The sequence below is a fragment of the Mustela putorius genome, unplaced genomic scaffold, assembly GCF_011764305.1.
Source record: "Mustela putorius furo isolate JIRA1106 unplaced genomic scaffold, ASM1176430v1.1 tig00000145_pilon_pilon_pilon, whole genome shotgun sequence".
NCBI classification, from domain to species: domain Eukaryota; kingdom Metazoa; phylum Chordata; class Mammalia; order Carnivora; family Mustelidae; genus Mustela; species Mustela putorius.
In genome coordinates, this window is record NW_025421294.1 from 1,864,226 (window position 1) to 1,881,152 (window position 16,927).

A 16,927-nucleotide genomic window follows, 5' to 3' on the forward strand; every position below is an offset into this window, starting at 1 on the left:
ACAGAAGTACCTAGAACTATGTCACCTAACAGAAAAAAAATCCTTTTCTATATCCTTGCTTATTTATAGAAGTCATTCAAATATTTATATACAGAAAAAATATTAAGTTTCAAAAAGGCTTTTTAAAGACCCCATTTCCAACAAAATTAAAAAATCACCAACATGAAGATGTTTGACGAAAACTTTGAAAAGAAACCTAGTACTTAGAAAATAAGCAGTTAAATAATCTCCATATCAAGGGCCACAAAAAAATTATAATGACCAGGAATAGATAAAAAGGAGGTCTTCAGAAACAAGCTATCTCAAAGAAAATGTCAAATGATTTTATCACCAAAATACATTTAACTTAAACTAAAAAAAGATGTTGAGCTAAAACTATAAAATAAAGGTGGTAGGAATGTAATATCAAAACTGATTCTTTCAAAATACAAAAAAACAAAAACAAAAAACCCTCCACACAAGCCTGGGTAGAAAATAAAAGTATTCAATATCAGGACTGAGAGACAAAATATAACTACACAACTATGACTTTAAAAATCTAGATGAGATTATTTCCTTTTAGTAGAGGGGGGATAATTCCTAAAAAACACCAAACGACAATGAAAACATACCAATTTAAGCAGATCCAGGCCAAATGATTGTAAAGTTTAAAATTTTTTAAAGATTTTTTTTTAAGATTTTATTTATTTATTTGAGAGAGATTTATTGAGAGAGATCACAAGCAGGCAGAGAGGCAGGCAGAGAGGGAGGAGGAAGCAGGCTCCCTGCTGAGCAGAGAGCCTGATGCAGGGCTTGATCCCAGGACTCCGAGTTCATGACCTGAGCGGAAGGCAGCGGCTTAACCCGCTGAGCCACCCAGGCACCCCTAAAATTTTTTAAAGATTTTATTTATTTAAGAGAGTGAGACAGAGATCAAAAGCTGGGGAAGGGGGGCGCCTGGGTGGCTCAGTGGATTAAGCCGCTGCCTTCGGCTCAGGTCATGATCTCGGTGTCCTGGGATCGAGCCCCGCATCGGGCTCTTTGCTCAGCGGGAGCCTGCTTCTCTCTCTCTCTCTGCCTGACTCTCCGCCTACTTGTGATTTCTCTCTCTGTCAAATAAATAATAAATAAAAATCTTTAAAAAAAAATAAAAAAAAAAATAAAAAAAAAAAAAAAGCTGGGGAAGGGGTAGAGGGAGAAGCAGGCACTCTACTGAGCAGGGAGCCTGATGCAGAACTCAATCACAGGACCCTGGGATCATGACCTGAGCGGAATGGCAGACGCTTGACCGACTGAGCTACCATGGTACCCCCTAATTAAGCTAGTTTCAAATGAATTAATAAGGTTTTCAAAGTATGTGATATAAAAATGGAAACCTCTATAATCCACCCAAAAGCTAGTAAAATAAAAGAAAAACTAGAAAACCATACCAACAACAAAAACTAGGTCAGTTTCCCAAGTAAGGTGCAAAATTTTCTAGAAGAAACACATTAAATCTATGTACCATGAGCAAGAATTCATTTGATTTGAATAAACCTCTAATGTGGAAAATTATACTATATTAATAATCCTAATAAACTGAAAAAGTAAATGAATTTCCACAGCCCTGCCAATTAACAACTCAAAACAGAAATAGAAAAATACATAAAATAGGAAGACTACTTAAAGCCTAACAACAAGAATATTAAATGATAAAAAACACTTGAGATGTCTAATCCAGAAACAAGACAGATTTCTCTATTATGATTATGTTGGAGATTCTAATACAATAAATACCATAAACATTGAAAAAAGTTTTAGATTTAAGGTTTTCTACTCCATTAAAAACAAATTGATTAAAAAAAATTTAAAAAGGGACGCCTGGGTGGCTCAGTGGGTTAAAGCCTCTGCCTTCGGCTCAGGTCATGATCTCAGGGTCCTGGGATCGAGTCCCGCATCGGGCTCTCTGCTCAGCAGGGAGCCTGCTTCCCTTTCTCTCTCTGCCTGCCTCTCCATCTACTTGTGATTTCTCTCTGTCAAATGGATAAATAAAATCTTTAAAAAAAAAAAATTTAAAAAGAAATGAGTAAGAATACTGATGCCAGCTAGATAAGAAAAAACTAGCAATAAAAAGATGGGGAATTAGGTTCCATTCACAATACAACAAAAAACCACAAACCCAGCAATAAACTTGACAAGAAAAGTGCTTCAATTATATAATTAAAATTCTAAGTCAATTGGAGAGCATGCAACAATCCTTGGAGAAAAAAATGCTTCTGAATGGGAAGACAGGTCTATTCAAAACCTCAAAGCTTTTCTGTAACTGGACCCAACTTTATAAAGTTCTTAGGTTTGAAATTGCCCCCGAATATCTGAAAAATAGTGCTAGCTTCATCTTAGCAGATAACGTAATACTTTTATTTTATCACATGAAAAAGCAAGTAGAAATAAGTAGATCAGGAAATGATGAGCATTGTTTCAATTCAGGTTGACAAGGATAATTTTTTTTTTTTTAAAGATTTTATTTATTAATTTGACAGAGAGAAATCACAAGTAGACGGAGAGGCAGCCAGAGAGAGAGAGGGAAGCAGGTTCTCCGCTGAGCAGAGAGCCCGATGCGGGACTCGATCCCAGGACTCTGAGATCATGACCTGAGCCGAAGGCAGCGGCTTAACCCACTGAGCCACCCAGGCGCCCCGACAAGGATAATTTTGATCATGTGGTATGACATAAAAGGGCACCTATCAGAGCCCTACCTTATACCATATACAAAAAGTGTGAGGGATTATAAATGGGTAAATTTTAGAATTTTAGAAGATGCTCAGTTTTGGGGCGCCTGGGTGGCTTAGTGGGTTAAGCCGCTGCCTTCGGCTCAGGTCGTGATCTCAGGGTCCTGGGATCGAGTCCCGCATCGGGCTCTCTGCTCAGCAGGGAGCCTGCTTCCCTCCCTCCCTCTCTCTCTGCCTGCCTCTCCATCTACTTGTGATTTCTCTCTGTCAAATAAATAAAATCTTTAAAAAAAAAAAAAAAGGGGCGCCTGGGTGGCTCAGTGGTTAAGCCGCTGCCTTCGGCTCAGGTCATGATCTCAGGGTCCTGGGATCGAGTCCCGCATCGGGCTCTCTGCTCAGCAGGGAGCCTGCTTCCTCCTCTCTCTCTCTCTCTGCCTGCCTCTCTGCCTACTTGTGATTTCTCTCTGTCAAATAAATAAATAAAATCTTTAAAAAAAAAAAAATAAAAAAAAAAAAAAAGAAGAAGATGCTCAGTTTTGAGATGGAGTTGACCTTAGGACTGAGAATCCAAAAGCAACTACAGAAAAAAAAAAAGGAAATTTGATAATACAAAAACTTAAAAGTGTGTGCATGACAAAAAGCATAAACAGTCAAAAGACAATGATAAAATGGGAAAACCTCGCATACTGATAAGTTCTCAACAAAAATTTATTCAACTAGTCATCAAAATTATAAATTACAACAGCACACTAGATAGATTATTTTTTGCCAAGTTTGCAGAAACTAGAGAATTGTTGCCTTCAGTTCTGACAAGGACACAGAGAAATCCAGCACTTTTGTACACTGCTGAGGACACTGAGAAAAGTATCTGCCAAAATTTAGTACATACATATTCTGGAGAACACAGTGTACAGAAAGGAAAGTATGTTATTTAATGATAACAAAGACATTTGTCTATAGTAGCAAAAAACAATGTGAAGGTCAACAGCAGAATGAATATACTGTAGTATACCCTTACTATGGAATGTAATGCCCAAATACAGGTAAGGCCTATCCATGTTAAAAGGAATTACTTATATATAGCATGATTCCATTTCTTAGAAATCCCTGTAACAATTTATATGCGCGTCTGTGTTTATAAAAGAGGCATCGAAGGATCTATCCCAAACTGTTGATACCTTCAGATGGATAGAATTGAGCTGTAGAAGTGGGGGGTAAGGAGTAAATCAACTTTTTAAGATACTTTATGCTTTGAGGATCTACTTTTATTTGATCAACAATGAAAAAGTATGTTTAAAATACAAAGTTCTTATTTCTGCAGGTGAAAAAAAATGATACAAAAGTTGATAATTTAAGAAATAGTGGTAGAAATAAGAACTTCTTGGAATTATGGCAGCAACCACCAGAAGAAACAGAAAATAGGGAGGGGAGTGTCTAAAGGTGAGGTGGCAGGCTTTTAAGCCGACAGAAGCTGCATATTCTCCAAGATGACAGGGCTTATAGGGCTGTACATATGCCCTACAAAGGGCTTTAAATGCCTTCATGACCAAAGTAATCCATATTAAGAAAGCGAAAGCCATATACATAAAACAAGAACCACACAAATGACAATTATATATGTAGGTTGGGTCCCAATAAACTGAAAGCACTTTTTATACTCCCCACCATACCTTTAACACAACTTTTAGGTTATCCTCAAGTAGGAAAGTAGCGACATTCGAATGAGTTAAGGTATAAGTAAAAAGGACCACAAACTTTATTAAAAGTCAGTAAAGATAACATATAGTATGTACAGATGGCACATGGTGCCAATTTTATTTGCAGTTATTATAGTACTCCAACTCATGTTTACAGGTTACACCTTTGCCACAGCCTTGGCTAAATCTTGAACTAGTGCAGAATTTAGCTGTGCCAGCGTGCTGATCTTTGCGTGCTTAGATGTGGCATACTTGTTCTTGATGGTCTGGAAGAGAAAAGCATAGTAGTTAATGAAGTCAAAGAGGAAAACATTGTAAGATCCAGTGATGCAGAAACTCAAAACATCAAATACTTAAAAATATGCTATGCATTGAGGCGCCTGGTTAAGCATCTAACTCTTGGTTTTGGTTCAGGTCATGATCTCAGGGTTGTGAGACCAAGTATGGCACTGGGCTACACACTGGGCATGGAGCCTGGTTAAGAAGATTCTTTCTCTCCCGGGACGCCTGGGTGGCTCAGTTGGTTAACCAGCTGCCTTCAGCTCAGGTCATGATCCCAGGGTCCTGGGATCGAGCCCCACATCGGGCTCCTTGCTCGGCAGGGAGCCTGCTTCTCCCTCTGCCTCTGCCTGCCTCTTTGTCTGCCTGTGCTCGCTTGCTCTCTCTCCCTCTGTCTCTGACAAATAAATAAATAAAATCTTAAAAAAAAAAGATTATCTCTCTCCCATAAAATAAGATGAAATCAGAGATGGAAACAAACTGTAAGAGATTCTGAATTCTAGGAAACAAACTGGGGGTTGCTGGAGGGGAGGTGGGTAGGGAAATGGGGAACTAGGTGATGGGTATTAAGAAAGGCACATGATGGGGTGCCTGGGTGGCTCAGTGGGTTGAGCCGCTGCCTTCGGCTCAGGTCATGATCTCAGGGTCCTGGGATCGAGTCCCACATCGGGCTCTCTGCTCAGCAGGGAGCCTGCTTCCTCCTCTCTCTCTCTCTGCCTGCCTCTCTGCCTACTTGTGATCTCTCTCTGTCAAACAAATGGGTAAAATCTTTAAAAAAAAAAAAAAAAAAAAAAAGGCACATGACATAATGAGCCCTGGATGTTACATACTACTGATCCATCACTGAATTCAACCTCTGAAACTAATACAATATATATAAATTAACTGAAAATTTTTTAAAGATTTTATTTTTATTTATTTTTTAAGATTTTATTTATTTACTTGACAGAGAGAGAGACAGCAAGAGAGGGAACACAAGCAGTGGGGGGTGGGAGAGGGAGAAGCAGGCTTCCTTCTGAGCAGGGAGCCTGACATGGGGCTTGATCCCAGGACTCTGGGATCATGACCGGAGCGGAAGGCAGACGCTCAACAACTGAGCCATCCAGGTGCCCCAAAGATTTTATTTATTTAACAGACAGAGATCACAAGTAGGCAGAGAGGCAGGCAGAGAGAGTTGGGGGAAAGCAGCCTCCCCGCAGAGCAGAGAGCCCGATATGGGGCTCTATCCCAGGACCCTGGGATCATGACTGGAGCTGAAGGCAGAGGCTTTAACCCACTTAGCCACCCAGGTGCCCCTAAATTAACTGAATTTAAATTTAAAAAAAAAAAAAAATTCTCTCCTTCTGTACCCACCACCACCTCCCATCTCTCACTCACACACACACAAAATAAATAAAAAAGGAAAAATAAGCCATGCATTTACAGACATGAAATCTTAAGTATTTTCATTCTGTACCCTCCCACATCCCCTTCAACATCTTACAGTATCCCTGACTTACCATGTGCTTTGTAAGTCCACGATTCACCATGACTATATTCTTAGCTAGGTGTTGCATAACACTTAGAAGGGATTCTTCAGTGTATGATAGATAATGCTGTAGAGTTGGTGTCTATGGCAACAAAAGCTAATGTTAGAAATGCTCATCAATAATGGTTTTCATAATATTTCTGTATCTTAGCCAAGAGTAGAGTAGGAAGAGATTCCTTAGGACTGATTATAACAAATTTAAGATAAATTTAAGATGCCTTCCTCCCCAAACACTCTTCTTTCATGCTTCTCTAGGATCCTATACTTAAATCTATTATACACATGTGCTCACCTTTGACACCAATATTCTCATGCATAGTTCTACTCCTAGGGCATAGGGTAGCATATGACACATACGAGAAATATTTGGTGAATCAATGAATATGAATGAACTTTCTAGCATGTCATTTCACCTGAGTGTCTTCATTTATATCAAAAGATGAAATTAGGTAATGAAGTGGGAGTATCTTATGAACACATGGCAAACAAAATATCACTTTTAATCATTCTCTCAGTAGATGCTATAATTTTAGAAACCATTAGGATAGTCCTTTAATGTAAAAAGTCCAGTATTCATACAAACATCACTTATAATTAAAAAACTCAGGGTAACCTAAGTCTTTGTGACAGAGCTTACCCATTCACCGTTATCAAGAATTTTCAGTGCTAAGCAAAAAGCTCCTGCTGCAATCTGAGAAGGAGGAAAGTGCACCATATCGTAGTCCAACATAGTTAGTTCCATCAGGTATTTGGCCAAAGTATGTTGCTCAACATCAACCTGAAACAAAACCCACAGGTCTCTCAACTTCCGTTAGAGAATTCTGTACTGGCAATAAGCAGTATGCCTGTAACTATAATCACAAATGTTTGTCTGTTAACTCTCAAATGCAACTCCCCATGGAAGGCCTTAATGAAAATTGGAAATAAAGAACATTATAGGGGCGCCTGGGTGGCTCAGTGGGTTAAGCCGCTGCCTTCGGCTCAGGTCATGATCCCAGAGTCCTGGGATCGAGTCCCGCATCGGGCTCTCTGCTCAGCGGGGAGCCTGCTTCCCTCTCTCTCTCTGCCTGCCTCTCTGTCTACTTGTAATCTCTGTCTGTCAAATAAACAAATAAAAAAAAAATTAAAAAAAAAAAAAAAAAAAAAAAAAGAACATTATATCTTCTTCATACAGATTTATAAGTCAGCTGAATTAGATCTACTTGGTTAGCAATATTTCATCATGTACCATACTAAAGGTTACCAAAGAGAACTGTACCTCTCCGATCTTAGATGCTCTCCGAAGGAAATGCAGGGGTAGAGGGCGGCCCAGACCAAAATTTAAAGATCTTAGAATCTTCATTTCCATCTGTCTGATTTGGTGCTTAGTATAAGTGTTGTCAGTCACAAAGGCAAAGTCACCAATTTCTGGAGGGTACATTTCTTCATATTTGCTTGCAATAAACATGGCAGTGACACCAACCAGCTGCAGCATCTTCTTGGGCACACAATTATTCTGCAATGGGAATTCCAACTGGATGAACAACTAATACATACTTGAAAAAGGAGACAAGAGAGCTATGAAGGGAACATGGGAAAAACACTCTCACAGCAAAATCTGAATGCACTACCCCAAAACAGATGTTAGCTGTGAAATACTTTTTTTTTTCTTCTTAATTTTATTTATTTGAGAGAGAGAAAGAGAGCATGAGCATGGGGGGAGGGTTAGAGGGAAAGGAAGAAGCAGACTCCCCACTAAGCAGGAAGCCCAATGCCAGGCTTGATCCCAGAACCCTAAGATCATGACCTGAGCCGAAGGCAACCAGGCGCCCCTGAAAAGGTCTGTTTCTTATGACTCTGCTAGGACCCTAAAGGGAGAATCCTCAATTACTGAATTATGCTCACCTGCATGAACCGATCAATAATGGAAACAGTCATGTACATGGTCTCCTGAAGTAACCTGAACTTCATCTGAACCTGTACTAGCCAGTCAATAAGGATAGCTCTCATGTTTCCAGTGACTTCACGACCCAGTAGGTATTTTGGTCTGATGGCTTGCTCTTCCTGCAAAAGAATGCTGATTATCCTTTAGAAGCAAGACTCCATGTGACATTTCTGTCCACAAATCTTAGTCACCACAGAACAGTAAGGGAGAGTTCAGAATCTCTAACAGTCCTCAACTTAATTATTTATACAGTCACTACATAAAGCTGTCACTGAGGAAGAAAGCCAACATTAAATAGGACAGTTTGACAGGTTTTTCATTTTGTACAGATTTCACTATGTTCAACCTACCGTCACTGCTACTTGCCTACACTTTGTACCCATTTCATCCCAGACAAAGATATCATGCCATCATCTCATCTTTTCACTTATGACTCTAAATCCAGAACCTGAGCTGTGTGAAGCAGAGAAAACCAGCAGCAGCTACTTTCCAGATCAGCTGGAACCTATGTGCTACCCACTTTCCCACTCTAGGATTTAAACCCCCAAAACACCATAGGGAAAAATAATGAATCATCAAGGACCAGCACATGCACCTGCTAAACCCACTCAGCCAAAGTTATAATTTTATTAAAAAGAAGGGAGAAAAAACCCAAAGTGGAAGGCTGGTCCTAGCAAGGATGTTTCTATAGGACAATCCTCTAGAAAATGGATGCCCAAAGAGAACGCATTATTAACAAACGACTGGGCAAATCTGGTCGTATACAGCTTGTTAGTATACAGAACGCTACCTTGTCTTGAGGTGGGGGACTAAAGCCACTAATAGAAAGTTTCAGAAGTGATATGAAATGAAAGAAAACCAAAAACTTCGAGTATACCCTCTTGGACACAAAGAACAATTTTCCTGGTATCACATGCACATTAGCCACATTGACGCAAAATGCCTTGTGTTGCTGCTGGTTATAATTTTTCAGCATTTTCTTCATTACCATCCATCTCCTGCCTCTAATCCTCAAACTCTTGAGCCTGGGACTTGCCCACTCCTAACTGTGATAGACATAAATATATCATTCAACCTGTGGACATTCGTTAGAGTTACGGTTATTATCCACTGTCACTTTGTACTTTACCTGTTCAAATGGCAAATACAGATGTCCTTGGCTTGGTTAGTGACTTGATTTTTTAGTGTATGTACTGCTGAAGTGAGCACAGTGACTTGATTTTTGCTACTCCATGAAGGAGAATTTGAAATGGAATCTACTGTTAAGAAATACTGTTCACATCCTGCTTGAATTATTATAAACTCTCAGTGGAAAAAACGTCTTTATCAAGCTAAATGCAGTTAAAAAAAAAAAGATTCTAAAAACAATACAGACCTCAAGTTGTCTCAGATAAGCATAAATATCTTTCACATATTCACTACAAAGGTTTGGATCAGCTCCATCTTCGGCATCCACATCATTCACTGCAAGAATTACATCAGAGAATGCCTGACACAGATATTCTTCTGCAGGGGCACATCCAGATGTTTCCATTGGGCTTGGAGAGGGAGTATCAACCTTGAAACAGAAAGACTTTTTGAAATAATAGCAAAGAGAAGCATACAATCTGGAAATGAAGGCCCAATTATTGGTACTAACTCAAGAGACCAACTGTTAAATAGACATATAATTCATAATTCATTTTCTTAAAGGAAAAGTATCTTTTTTTCAAATTTATTCAATCTCTCCTTAGGACATGAGTAATACAAAAAAAAAGCAAAAAGCCAAAACAGACTGAGAGTTTTAAGTTAGCAGAACCCAAACCGACAGGTAAAACAGAGAAAAAGCAAACAAAATCACATTCTAGACTTTCCTCCAAAGGAAATAAGTAAACAATCTGTTTATTAGGATCAGGATCATGTGAAGTCTACCCAAATGAATGACAGTCTGTAGTCTTTATATCAAAACATGGACTGCTTCTCACTGCCCAGGAAAACACAAGTTCTGTCCTGACTACTTAGGATTAACAAAGTTCATTACTTTTTAAAAAGTTTTTATTTATTTATTTGTCAGAGAGAGAGAGAGAGAGAGAGCACAAGCAGGGGGAGTATAGGCAAAGGCAGAGGGAGAAGCAGGCTCTCCACTGAGCAAGGAGCCCGGATATGGAACTCCATCCCAACACCCTCGAATCATGATCGGAGCTGAAGGCAGACGCTTAACCACTCAGGCATCCCTAGTTAGTTATTATTATTAGCCATTTCTTTCAAACTCTAGCTATCCTTTTGTTCAAATATTTATTGGCATTTTCTTCTAGTCAAGCTCTATGCTAGACACCGCCCTTTTTTTTTTAAAGATTTTTATTTATTTATTTATAGACACTGCCTTTATAGTGTCCTCAAACGGCTTTGAATATAGGAGACAGAAGTAAATGAAATGAGACTGATCCTAGGAACAAGGGTGAGGGTAAGTTAGGCAGTTTCAGGAGTTGATGGTTGAGCTGCTTTGAAGGATGAAAAGGTAACTAAAAGAATGAGAGTGAGAAGGGCTTTTCTTATTAAGTGGGAGAGCAAAGTCAAGGATCAGTATGGGACTTTCAAGGAATTCTCTTGTAGACGGTATGGCCAATTAAGAGACACTGCATGCTCCAGGCTTTGTATGTTATGTTCAGAATGTCAATACTAAAGCAATAGCCTCAAATCTCCTACTCTTCGATATAAGGAATTGGACTGAAAGACTTTACAGATCATTTTTCTCAACTGGTTTTAACTATTATTTGTTTTCTAATTTAAAGATGTAATTGTCTTTATTAAGTGATTCGTGAAGTGGGCATCAACCTACCTACCAAGTAGAGATACTCCTTAACTATGTTTTAGTTTACTTTTCTTTTAAGATTTTATTTATTTGGGGCGCCTGGGTGGCTCAGTGGGTTAAGCCGCTGCCTTCGGCTCGGGTCATGATCTCAGAGTCCTGGGATCAAGCCCCGCATCAGGCTCTCTGCTCAGCAGGGAGCTTGCTTCCTCCTCTCTCTCTGCCTGCCTCTCTGCCTGCTTGTCATCTCTCTCTGTCAAATGAATAAATAAAATCTTTAAAAAAAAAAATGATTTTATTTATTTGTTTGTTTGTTTGAGAGAGAGCTAGAGTGAGAGAGCACAAGCAGCAGGGGAACAACAGAGGGAGAGGGAGCAGGCTCCTCCCTGAGCAGGGAGCCTGACAAGGGGCTCCATCCCAGGATCCTGGGATCAGGACTTGAGCTGAAGGCAGATGCTTAATGGACAGAGCCACCCAGGCACCCCCTTAACTACATTTTAAAATTAGAGCTTCATCAAATGAGCTCATTGTAATTTCAGCAAAGGAGCCCCTTTTAGTGCCCTGTTTCTCCTTCACAGGAGTAGATACGCTAATGTAATTGATATTTTTTTTTTTTTAATTTTTATTTATTTGACAGAACACAAGTAGGCAGAGAGGCAGGCAGAGAGAGAGGAGGAAGCAGGCTCCCTGCTGAGCAGAGAGCCCGATGCGGGACTCGATCCCAGGACCCTGAGATCATGACCTGAGCCGAAGGCAGCGGCTTAACCCACTGAGCCACCCAGGCGCCCTGTAATTGATATTTAATAAGTTCTTAAGTTTTAGTTTTGAGGCTGTTAAACTCATCTACTCTCTGAAAAGCTACATTTTCTTTCCCTGTTACACCTTTATCTATTCCACTGTTACAGGGTTATTAATTACTCAGTGGCCACATTAGGGAGTAAAAGGATTCAAGATAATCTGTGTCAGTCAAGGAATTTTGGTCTGATGGCATGTACCAAAGACTGCAAAATCTTCAGTCCGTGCAGCTCTCACTTAATACCATTCACAGGGGGTAAAGGGCAGTGTAACAAAATGCTGAAGAGCCTAGATTCTGCAGCCATATGGCCTGGGTTTACATCCACAGATGCCACTGATGAGATGGGCGACTCTAGAAAAATTACTTAACACTTCTCTAAGCCTTATCTAAAGGGTAGAGGTATTAATACAAGTGAGAGAGTCCATGTGAAGAATATGCCACTTAAAAGCCCTTCAAGTGCAGAGCGGAGACCACCTCCTGCCAAATACTCTATACATTACTAGTATCACTATTTGTTCGAATGCTATTATCCCATGGGTTATTAAACGAGGGGAAAGAGACACCCAACAGACCGGATGGAGAAAGGCAAAGTAAGTTTACCAAAATAGGCTCAGGCGAAAGTTTTTCTTCTTTAACGGGCTCAGGTTCTGGCTCAGGTTCTGGCTCAGGTTCTGGCACAGGCTCGGGTGCCTTCTCCAGAGGTTTAGGTAATTTTTTAGCAATAACTTTTCCAGGAACCAAAGTTTTTGCTTCCTGTGGATGAAAGGACGGGAAATGAAATGTTTCTCCACCACAGGTCCTTGTTGTAGGGCGGTCTCTTAGGGAGAGAGAAGTCGGCGCAGGAAGATAGTTACCTTTTTCAGAGGCAATTTGGCCTGTGGTTGTTCGCTGACTTTGTTACCAATGTCTCCGAGGGCTGTTCTCGGCCTCAGCCCGGGCTTGGAGGCCGCAGTGGTGGCCAGAGGCACGCGCTTTGCGCCTGCCATGCTGATCTTCGCCTTATTTTCCACATTAACTTTTGCGTTCTGAAAGAACCAAGACCGCTTTGAGAGCCGGCCCGCCCACGTTAGAGTTAAGTCAAGGGTCAGGGAAAGTGGGGCGGGGCAAGAGAGAGGCTTCTCAGAATAAACGCTGGCTGCAACAAATGGGTTCCCAAGGGACACTGGGGTTCCAGGATCTACGCTTCGGCTGTGCCAAGCCCATTTATTTCTTCCCAGAACCTCCTCACTCCCCTATTGAGGGGCTGCCTGTGTAGTCCCCGGCGACTCTGAAATATTTTAATTTACATTTGAAAGGAAATCGGAAAAGCCTCCAACCGCAGGCACCTTCTCTCTGGGAAGGGGGTTCCGCGGCTGCTGGGAGCTCACTCAGGGGCCCTCTACCATGTTTTAAAAGAGGTTTCCCGTCGACCCTCCACCGCCCTCCCTCCTCGCGCCGAACATCTATCCCAGAACAGCCCCGTTCTCTCCCTCTCTCCCTCGGACCCCCAAAGGCTCCCCACCGTGCCAGGGGCCCACCGATCCCCCCATCCTCCTTCCCAAACCGATGCCCTAGTCCACTCGGGGAGTGTTGGGGGGGCGGGAGGGAGGGCTCCGGTAGAGGACAGAGGACGAGAAGCCACGCAGCGCCGTCCGCAGCAGCTCACCCTGGTGACCCGGAGCGCCATGGCTTCTTCTTCACCAGGCAGCAGCTCAGTGGGGAGAAGCAGAACTCGGGAGTCACCAACCAGCCGGGGACCTGAACCCCGCGCAGCTCAACAGCCGTTCCTCCGCAGCACGCCGGGAGGAGCCGGGCCCCGCCGCAGGTTTAAACCCCGCACTGCTCCCTCCTTATTGGTCTGTTCGTGGCACTCGCTCCCTTCCCATTGGCGGCTGCCCGTTCCTCCGAGAATGCGTTTCCCGGGCGACCCCGCGGAGACGTTCGAGAGCGGGCGGGGCCAGGCCTTCGCTCCTGGGCAGCTGCGCTGCCACCTGGAGAGGAGAGCTGGAGGTGCGCCGCCCACCTGGAAGGGAGGTCTTGGGCGCCGGGGGAGCTAACCTGGAGGACGGCTGGTGTCCCTACCATGAGTGACAGTGAAGCAGCCTGATTTGGAGACCTGAGAAGCAGTTCCGGCTCTAGTCCCACTTACTGTTACACACTTTCCTTTTTGCGGCGGCGTGTGGTACATTTCCATTTCATTATCCAGCAGCCCTCTAGGTGAAGGACCTGAAGCTGAGAGAGGTTTAGAGTGACTTTCCCAGAGCTACAAATTAGTAAATGGGAAATAAACTTCGGTTATTTTTGGATCCCTGATGTTTTCACAACACTAATTGTCTCTTGAGAATATTGTCAATTTCAGGGCGCCTGGGTGGCTAAGTGGGTTAAAGCCTTTGCCTTCGGCTCAGATCTTGGTCCCAGCGTCCTGGGATCGAGTCCCATATCGGGCTCTCTGCTCAGCAGCGAGCCTGCTTCCCTCTCTCTCTCTGCTGCCTCTCTTGCCTACTTGTGATTTCTGTCAAATAAAATCATAAAAAAAAAAATTTTCAATTTCTTAATCTGCCAGATTGCTTTAATCGAATTTCTTCCCAAAGCCAATCTTTTGTTTTAGCTTTGTATTTGAAAATAATTTCGGGGCGCCTGGGTGACTCAGTCAGTTAAGCAGCTGCCTTCAGCTCGATCCCAGCCTCCTGGGATCCAGCCCCATGTTGGGCTCCCTGCTCAGTGGAGAACCTGTTTCTCCCTCTCCTCCTGCCTGCCTCTCTGTCTACTTGTGTTCTGTCTGTCAAATAAATAAAATCTTAAGAAAAAAAAAAAAAAGGATTTCAAATTTAGGGAAGTTGCAAACACAAATATTACAAGGAACACATGTATACCTTTTGCCCAGATCAAGTATACTTAACATATTACCTCATTTGCTTTATCATTTACTTCTCTCCTTCTGTATGTAGATCTATGTCTAACTGTACATAAAAATTTTCTTCCTAAACATGGGAGGGTAAATTATATGTATTTATGGCCCTTGATCCCTTCTTTGGTGTGTATTTCCTAAGGAAAAAGTATATTCTCCTACATAACCATAATAGTTATTAACTTCTTAACTTCATATTATTAAATATTTCATGCAGTCTAGTTTATCTTTCAGTTTTGTCAATTGATCTAGTAAGGTCCCTTATAGTATTTTCCCTACTCCAGGACGGGATGCAGTCTAGGGCAAGATGTTACATTTAGCTTCCTTTAATCTGGAATACTTCCCTCAGCTTCTCCTACAATGCACAGGATAGCTCCCACCCTCCCAAGTACATGCCAATAATTAACCAGCCCAAAATATCAATATTCAGGAGGTGCCAAATTTGAGAAATCTTGCCAACTATGTACATACCTATAGACTCATTTCTATTCAGTATACTATTTTTTTTTTAAGATTTTATTTATTTCTCAGAGTGAGCACAGGCAGAGCACAGGCAGACAGAGTGGCAGGCAGAGGCAGAGGAAGAAGCAGCCTTCCTGCTGAGCAAAGAACCCGATGCAGGACTCGATCCCAGTACCCTGAGATCATGACCTGAGCGGAAGGCAGAGGCCTAACTCACCAAGCCACCCAGGCGTCCCACAGTATACTAGTTTTGATGTTTAACTAGCCTAAGTATCATGGATCACCTCCTTTCTTTATGATACTTAAAAATTGGGGCACCTGGGTGGCTCAGTGGGTTAAGCATCTGCCTTTGGCTCACATCATGACCCCAGGGTCCTGGGATCTAGCTCCACGTCAGGCTCCACACTCAGTGGAGAGCCTGCTTTTCTCTCTCTCACTGCTGCTCCCCCTGCTTGTGTTCTCTCTCTCTCTCTGTCAGATAAATAAATATTTAAAAAAACAAAGCAAAACAAAACCTTGTGTGACTTTCTCCTCAGAGAACTGTTCAATGTGAAGTCAATGAACTCAATGTTCTCTCCTCTGGCCAAGTTAATAGGGCTGACTACATGCCAGGCCCTGTTCTAAGTGCTAGGAATACAGCTCTGAATGAAACAGAGAAGATCTTCACTTTCACAAACCTTATATTCCAGTAGGAGAAAAGAGAAATGAAACAAGTAAACAAGTAAGTGAAGTTAAAAAAAAAAGAGAGAAAGAAAGAAAGAAAGAGGCCAGATACTAGTCAGGGCTAGACAGAGAATTAAAAGAAGTGATGTAGGGGCGCCTGGCTGGCTCAGTGGGTTAAGCCGCTGCCTTCGGCTCAGGTCATGATCTCAGGGTCCTGGGATCGAGTCCCGCATCGGGCTCTCTGCTCGGCAGGGAGCCTGCTTCCTTCTCTCTCTCTCTGCCTGCCTCTCAGTGTACTTGTAATTTCTCTCTGTCAAATAAATAAATAAAATCTTTAAAAAAAAAAAAAAAAAAAAAGAAGTGATGTAGAGTAACTTGGTGCTCAGAGATAATCTAAGAAGGTGATGTTAACTCCTAGGTTAAGCCGAGGCGTAAATGACAAGAAAGAGAACATTCTAGATAGAGGAGATAGCCTGTGAAAACCCAGTGATAGGAATGAGTTTGTCATGTTCAGAAAAGCCAGTATGGCTAGAGTATAGGGGACAGAGTAGAAGTGAGATTGAAGAAATTGGAAAGAATAAATTTATACAAGTCCTTGTAAACCCAGGGGTTTGAGTCTGGGCTATGTAAGTACCTTGGAAGGCTTTAGAGGGTTTCAAGCCAAGGTGGCATAATCCATCTTTCAAAAAGATTACCTTAGTTACTGTGGAGAGAATGTATATAGGTGGGAAGGAGGAGGAAGGAGAAGAGCAGCAAGAGGAGCCATAAGAGGCTATTGTAACTGGCCAGGCGAAAGATGATGGCTTGGATGGTGCTAGGAGCGCTACATAGAAAGGGATGGCTTCTGGATAAATTTTGGAGGTAGATTTGCTGGGTCTTGATGGCTTGCCTACTTGGGAGTGAGAGAAAATGGAATCAAAGATAACTCCCAGGTTTGGGCCTGAGTCACTGAAACAGAAAGACTTAGAGATGAGCAGCTTTTAGTGGGTAGCAGGTTATGGGTAGGAGATTAAGAATTCTGCTGTATTTGGAATGTTTAAAGATAGGCAGGAGAAGAGGTCCACTAGACAGGCTCAGGGTGTGAGCTAGATGGCTGTAGATGGTATTTAAATCCTGACATGGAAGAGATCATCTAGAGAAGGAATGAAAAGAAGCCTACATGCCAGGAGCAAGCCCTGGGGGCCTCCGTATTTAAAGATTGAACAAAATGGCAGAA

The 16,927-nt window shown here is 41.9% G+C and overlaps 1 protein-coding gene across 1 annotated transcript; it reads right to left on the reverse strand.

Moving 5' to 3' along the window:
• Positions 1–3,377: 3,377 nt before the first annotated feature.
• CCNB1 (cyclin B1) lies at positions 3,378–13,502 on the reverse strand. The gene is made up of 9 exons (XM_004764509.3): positions 13,345–13,502; positions 12,554–12,724; positions 12,300–12,452; positions 9,491–9,673; positions 8,076–8,234; positions 7,450–7,686; positions 6,829–6,969; positions 6,163–6,273; positions 3,378–4,650 (listed from the first exon to the last, which is right to left on the reverse strand). The coding sequence occupies exons 1-9, from the start codon at positions 13,363–13,365 to the stop codon at positions 4,543–4,545; spliced, it is 1,284 nt and encodes a 427-aa protein (XP_004764566.1). The 5' UTR covers positions 13,366–13,502; the 3' UTR covers positions 3,378–4,542.
• Between the last annotated feature and the right edge of the window lie 3,425 nt (positions 13,503–16,927).

Excerpts from the sequence above, each read along its gene's own strand:
- CCNB1 (XM_004764509.3), bottom strand. The coding sequence starts at position 13,365 with ATGGCGCTCCGGGTCACCAGG. Across the intron at positions 9,674-12,299 it reads TTTCGCCTGAGCCTATTTTG|GTTGATACTCCCTCTCCAAG; the intron begins GTAAACTTACTT and ends TTCTGTTTCAAG. Across the intron at positions 6,274-6,828 it reads TTCTTGATAACGGTGAATGG|ACACCAACTCTACAGCATTA; the intron begins GTAAGCTCTGTC and ends TTGTTGCCATAG.